At 34.4% G+C, this 7330-nt stretch overlaps 1 protein-coding gene across 2 annotated transcripts in view; it reads right to left on the reverse strand.

Moving 5' to 3' along the window:
• Positions 1 to 5938, reverse strand: part of LOC132288614 (galactokinase-like) — a 24614-nt gene extending 18676 nt beyond the window's left edge. For both annotated transcript variants that reach the window (XM_059789884.1, XM_059789875.1), the window contains exons 1-3: positions 5449 to 5938; positions 5115 to 5287; positions 2672 to 2718 (exon numbers count right to left, since the gene is read on the reverse strand). In XM_059789884.1, coding sequence (XP_059645867.1) covers positions 2672 to 2718; positions 5115 to 5287; positions 5449 to 5611 — 383 coding nt within the window. In that variant the 5' untranslated portion in view covers positions 5612 to 5938. The remainder of the gene's footprint in view (positions 1 to 2671; positions 2719 to 5114; positions 5288 to 5448) is intronic.
• Positions 5939 to 7330: the final 1392 nt, after the last annotated feature.

A 7330-nucleotide genomic window follows, 5' to 3' on the forward strand; every position in this document is an offset into this window, starting at 1 on the left:
GATTATTAGAGAGTTTTTGGTAGGAAATATATTTGGCAATAGGATATTTAGTGAATGTTCGGGTTCCTTTTCTTATGGCAATTGGAATATCAAGATCTGAGATTTTATTTTTCGGAGATACTATAGGGTCTGATTCCGAAGTGGGAGCAGAAGATAAAATAGGAATAGGAGAAGAGTTACCTGAAATATTCAAAGAGCCATTGTTCAGGGATTCTGATTGATTCTACACTGGGATGATAGGAGGGTCTTTATTTCTTTCAGGGATCCTCTTTCTAGTATAAACCAGAAGCTCAGAATTCGGATTAAATTTATCCTTTTGTAGTATTTCCTTCTCTGTTGGTAAAAAAACGATTCTGCCAATATCAACATCTTGAATGTTGTTTTCTTTTTCTTGAAAAAACTTAATAATTTGTGGAGAGGATTCGGTGGGAAATGTTTCGGTGTCCTGAGAAGGAAAGTCAACGATTGTATTGGGTAAAGGTGCAGATTTTTCCCAAAAATTATCTTCTTCACCTATTTTCTCCCCCTGAAGAAAATTTTTGGCAAAGAATGGAGTATTTTCCAAAAAATAGACATCCATAGTAATATAGAATTTTTTTGTTTGAGGGTTAAAACATTTATACACTTTTTGGTTAGGGGCATATCCTAAAAAAACACATTTTTCAGCTCTCGGATCTAATTTAGACCGAGATTTATTTGGTATGTGAACAAAAATTGTGCAACCAAAAATTTTTAACGGTAAATAGGTTTTTCCAAATCTTAGGAGGGCCTTGGCCCAAAGTAGTTCGTACTACATGTGGAGAAACTAGTGTATTCTCTATAAGAGTAGGATTACACCAATGATTAGTGTTTAGTACATATATATTTACAATAGTGTTGGATGAAATTGTGAAAGATATCCAAGAAAACATTCCGGGGTTTATGTCCTTTGCTAATGACATAGTCCTATTAGGTACTCCTAAGGGAGCCTTACCAACAAAGTTAGAAACATAAAGAAAGACTTTAGAAGCAAAAGGACTACAAATGAGTGAAAAAAGAAAAAACAAATTATGGAATGTAGATTTGCTAAAAGTAGTAGAAGATGACAAAATATATGTTACAATTCAATATCAAAGAGTTACTAAAAATAACTATATCCATTATTTAGGGTCAATATTATAGAAAGACAAGGAGGTACATGGTGATGTCATAAGTAGGACTGGAGAGTGTGAACAAAATGGCAAGCTAACTGTATCTTATGTGAAAAGCATATATAAGATAAATTAAAAGGAAACTTACCAACAAGCCAGTGGCCTAGCGGTACCAGGCCCCTACTTCCCAAAGGTAGGTCAGGGGTTCGAGCCTCAATAGAGGCATGTGTGTATGAGTACCAACTAAGGAAAAAAAAAAAAGCTAAAATTTTGTAGTACGGTTATTAAACCAACTATATTGTATGATTGGGTGTTGAAAAAGAAACAAAAATGATGATTCATGTAACGTAAATGAGGATGCTATGATGGATGATAGAATTAACTAAAAGAAATAATATTAATAATGAGCGAGTGAAGGAAAAACTAGGAATTATGCCTATTAATGATAAAATTGGAAAAAGCAAACTTAGGTGGTATGGTCATCTACAACGGAGATACGAAAATGCACCGGTTAGAAGAGGAAGAGTTGTTTTCCTATAAGGTAAGTGAGAAAGAAGTCGACCAATAGGATGAAATAATTAAAAATGATTTTAGAAAATTAAATATTAGATGAGACAGTGTATATAATAGGAAAGAATGGTAAAGAGAATCCATGTGGCGAACCCCATCCATATAGGGTAATGGCAAGGACGACGACGACGACGACTTAAGATTGCCCAACCCACCTTAATCAATTCATCTTTTAGAAGTCAATCAAATTTTGATGTTTATTACATGAATCTTTACAATACACCTCACAGGAATTCTTTTAATCAGGCGATACAATATTAATTATAAGGTACAAAGACTACATGGCTCTCATTTATCATATAAATTAAAGAACAAAACAATCATTTTGAGGTATTTCAGAATGAGAGAATATTTATGTTTTCTCAGATGCCATTTTGGTTTATTACAATATAACATCATTGATCATTTCAATACAAGGAGCCAGATGACAATAATTTCTAGATTGCAACCACTAACATCTCACATTACAACTTCAGTTTAAAAAAAATAAAAAATGGAGGGAACCTTAGCTGCTGTAAAAGAAGCACCCCTCCCTAGCATTTTATCAAAAAAATTCACCACCCACAGATGCTTGCATGTGCAAGACGAATTATGCACAAATAAAATTCTTTAAATCAAAATATATGTGATTTCATTGACTGCCCTGTTACCTCATGCCATTTCTTGTTCTACCCTAGTTTGAGACTTTGAGTTGATGACCATTTGAAGAGGGGGCACCTTCAAGAGAAGGTTAGCTGAAGGGTGACCACTTCAAACCTGCCATGATACCATTCCTAAACAAGCTCATTTAGGGTTACACAACACTATTTAACACCAGTTAAACCTTACTTGTCATTTGTTGTTATAAACAAAGCACAAAACCAAATTAATGAATTATTTAACTACCATAAATGTACGAGGCATTAATACAAAGCAAAGTAACCAAACAAAAAAAGAAAGAAAATAAAAGGAAGAAATGCATAATTTCTCACCCACAGATGAAATAATGACCCCAAATGTGATTCTTCAAGTCAATATCCTGCAAAATGGAAAGGATCAAGCTCATTGACATGATTAAAATTGTTTCATCAACAAAAGAAGCCCATTATGGAAAGGACACTAACATCACTACGAACAATAAATCCACGTCAATCCTGGATGTAGCAAAACATGTTCAAAGGAGGTAAATTTAATTTATAAACAGATGGATAGAAAGTATGAGCCACGGGAAGCTGATTCAAATACTTATTTCAGAAACTAAATAATAAAAGGAGTAATTAAATCATCAAGACGAATGGTTGAAAAAAGAAGCAATTCACTTAATAGGTGAAAAGCAATTTGTGTTAATGTATACTTCCGGTGTAAACTCCTGACAGTGGCCTTTATTATTCTCTGAGCGAGAGAGGGAGTGTTTAAATGAATACATGCAACTATATCTGTATACTAAAATAACCTCTGAGGGCTTCCCTGAGTGTAAAACTGGAAGTAATCTATTTTAATATGTGATGTTGTGGCCCGAATTTGGTTCCAGGTTGCATTGCGACCTAGTTCAACCCAACAAACCAATGTTGGGGAAATATTTTTGACCCGTTTTTTGCTTGCGGGTCATGGACCCTGTTTAGTACTCCTTGTAGTCCAATATATAAGGGCATTAAGGTTTGGTGTGAGATATTGAGAGACATTGAAAATTGCATAAAAGAAAGTGAGAGCGAGAACTAGGGTTTGGGGGCAGAAACTTGTAATCTCCTGTTTTTCGCTTAGCGAAACATTTCGGCAAATCTTCACCGTGGATGTAGACACAACTTGTGTTGAACCACGCTAAATATTTTTGTTCTTTGTGTGTGGCGTGCTTGTTTTTGTCGTGTTTTGTTTCTTGGTTCATGGTTGTTTGTCATGGCATAATATTTTTGAACTAAACAAAAAAATTTGCATTTACCCAATTAACTGATTCCATTCTTATTCAAAGTTCAAAATTAAATTAAAAGGGAAAAAAATAGAACACTCGAGTGAATGACCTGACACCTTTTCCTCCCATTAATAACTTCTGAATTTTCTCAAGAATTATACATTGTGAATCATGAGAAGCATCGTACACAATTGAAAATTTATGCGGTGTTGCATGTAAAAACCCACAGAAGCAATCCATTAGAAGACCGCAAGATATTGCACAATAAGAGCCCTCCTTAAATATAGCCGACATATTGATGACATGCAGAAAATTATCACGCATTCGAGTATATCTGGTCTTTATGGTAATTGTCGATGATGGTTGAGATTCATTGCTAGTTATAACATCAACAAATCCCGATTACAGAAAATTAACAGCATAAATATATATATTTTTTAATTTCTTCTATCATTAGTCATTCATACGGCCTTTTTCATTTTTTTTTATCATCTTTCATGTTTTTTTTCTAGTTTCTAGTATGTTTGATAAAAAAAATGAAGCATGACCACAGAAATGAAAGAATTCAAATACAGATGCTATAAATTTTTAGAAAATTGGACATGGATACTAAGACGATGAAACAATACATATATTTTTATTTATATTTTATATGATGTTTGTATCTACATTTGTATAAAAGATAAAATGTGTCTTTATTTATAAATTTAAAATAATAATTGTTTGTTATCTTATATACATATATTAAAAGAATTATGTCAAATCAATTAGGTGAAATTATCAAAAAAATTGTATTTCTAACTTATAATATTAATTATTACATGAAATACCTTAAGAGGTATGTTACATACTTAAATGGGCATGAATTTTGGACTAAATTAACATGATACATTCTCATAATATCTCAATTCTTCTTCTCTAAAACAAGACACCCTATGTAGTTGATTACCATCTTAAAACCTTTTTTAAACCCCTTGTTAACACAAATCCTTGAATAACCAACTTCAAAGAATCAAAACCATATTTTCTTTACTTGAGTTGGATTGGTGAAATATTGTTCTACTAGAATTTCTTTATGCAATTCAAGAATTGTGGCTTCCTATGGTTTGGGTTTCTTCCAAAAATCTTCCATGAAAATCTAAAAAGTACTTTAAGAAAATGCGAAGTCCAATACAATCCTTGAAATGCCTAAAAAGCACTCTAGCTGAAGCTTCATTATAAAGAACTGAAATTATCATGGAACCTCACTGGAGGCATGTGTGTGTGAGTACCAACTAGGAAAAAAAAAAAAAGGTGGTTATCAACTAAACAGGTATTTTTGTTCTAACAAAAAACCAAAAATGCTCAACTCATCGAAAGTCAAAATCCAAAATTGGGCCAAAAATATGCTAATCCAAGAACTTGGAGATCAAATAAATTGTAGGAATCTCTTTAATCTAATAATCATTCAAACTAAAAGCAGAACAACACAATGCATTCACAAAAACAGATTCACTGTACAAAGATAAAGAAGAAATAGAAGCTTATACCTGGTTTGGATCAGCAGGATAAGTACATATTATGTACTTCTCGCTAACATTGGTAATCCGAAGAAGATTTTGATCATTTTTCCGGATCGCCACTATAATGTCTTGCCGAATCGCCATAGGCAACACCGAGTAGCCCTCATAGTCAATGTGTTCCCCTATCAGATTCACTCGCCCTGTATCACATACTATATCAGTTCACCACACTATAAGTGTGTGTAAATATAGACATACATACACGATTATATGTGCATATATATATGTGTGTGTGTGTGTGTGTCTGTGTCTGTGTGTGTGTGTGTGTGTGTGTTTGTGTGTGAATTGACAAAAAGGTGACCTGGAGATCGAGCGTAGACTTCAGGAGGGTGACCGAAGGATTGGATGAATTTGGATTTCAAATTCTCGAATCGAAGTTGAGCTTCTTCGAGTGGAGATTTGTCTCCGTACACCGGTTGGAGAGACGAATAGATAGGAATTGGAAGATCTTCGTGTCTCGCCATTTGATCGATTGAGTGAACCAACTGATGAAACAAGAAGAATTTTAATCTCTCTGCAACTGCAACACAATTTATACACAACGGTGTTTGGCTCTGCCTTTGGCTTTTCCGGGAAAAGAAAAGTTACGCGATTTTGAATTGGATAAAGTTACAGGATATGTAAAAGATAAAAAGATCAAAATTTAAAAAAGATAATCACAAACTTTTGTTAGTTCCTGTAATAAATTTGTGTGTACACGCATAAAGAAAGTAATATAAAGAGATTGAGAGAGAGAAAACCAAAGAGAGGCAGAGAGAATGAAATTTTGTTTTTCTATTCCAACACATATCTCCCCAGTACACATGCATAGCTATATATATATATATATATATATATATATATATATATAGGCGCAGTAATTGGCTTCCCTACGAAGCCACTCTTGAAAGCTTCTTTTGTAATACTTAAGCCTTGATGTCAGGGATGATATCATACATTGTGGGCCCCACACCATGATATATACATAACACTCCCTCTTGGGGTCCATAATACCGTATTAAGAATATGCCTCGTTAAAAACCTTGTTAAGGAAAACCCAATGGGACAAAACACTAGCGAAGGAAAAAGAGTACAGTATTCTTATGTATCTGAAAATGGTATTGCATAGAGTAAAACTGCCTCATTAAAACCTTGCCAGGAAAACCCAGTGGGACAAAACCTGGACGAAGGAAAAAGAGTACAACATGCCAATACTTCTTTGATGAATTGCTCCCCCTCATTAGATCAACCACGAAGATCCTTTAGTTGACGCATTCCAATGTTGTGCACCAACTTCTTGAATGTTGTAGTTGGAAGCGTTTTAGTGAATAAATCTGCTAGATTTTCACATGAACGTATCTTCTGAATATCAATATCACCCTTTTTCTGCAGTTCATGTGCATAAAAGAATTTTGGTGAGATGTGCTTGGTCCTGTCACTTTTAATATACCCTTCTTTTATCTGTGCAATGCATGCCGTATTATCTTCATATAATATTGTTGGACTTTCTTTTATTGATGAGAGACCACATGTTGTTCGAATATACTGGATCATTGATCTCAACCAAATGCATTCCCTGCTTGCCTCATGAATTGCGAGTATCTCAGAATGATTTGAAGAAGTGGGAATCATTGTCTGTTTCATCGATCGCCATGATATAGCTGTGCCGCCACAGGTAAACACATACCCTGTTTGTGAATAAGCTTTATGTGGGTCAGAAAGATAGCCGGCATCTGCATATCCAACTAATGGAGACTTTGGTGCCTTCGAATAAAACAAGCCCATATCAGTTGTGCCTCGAAGATATCACAATATGTGTTTGATTCCTTTCCAGTGTCTGCGAGTTGGTGCAGAACTGTACCATGCTAATAAATTGACTGAAAAAATTATATCAGGTCTTGTGCAATTTGCAAGATACAAAAGAGCACCAATCGCCCTGAGATATGGCACTTCAGGGCCAAGGAGTTCTTCATCATCTTCATGAGGACGAAAATGATATTTCTTGATGTCCAGTGATCGGACAACCATTGGGGAGCTCAATGGATATGCTTTATCCATATGAAAACGTTTCAGAATCTTTTCTGTATATGTTGATTGATGGATGAGAATACCATTCGAAAGATGTTCAACCTGCAGCCCAAGGCAGAATTTTATCTTTCCGAGATCTTTCATTTCAAATTCTTTCTTTAAATATGTGGCTGTCT

Source organism: Cornus florida, unplaced genomic scaffold, assembly GCF_030987335.1.
Source record: "Cornus florida cultivar Cherokee Brave unplaced genomic scaffold, ASM3098733v1 CherokeeBrave_3.0.0_Hap2_Chr01, whole genome shotgun sequence".
NCBI classification, from domain to species: domain Eukaryota; kingdom Viridiplantae; phylum Streptophyta; class Magnoliopsida; order Cornales; family Cornaceae; genus Cornus; species Cornus florida.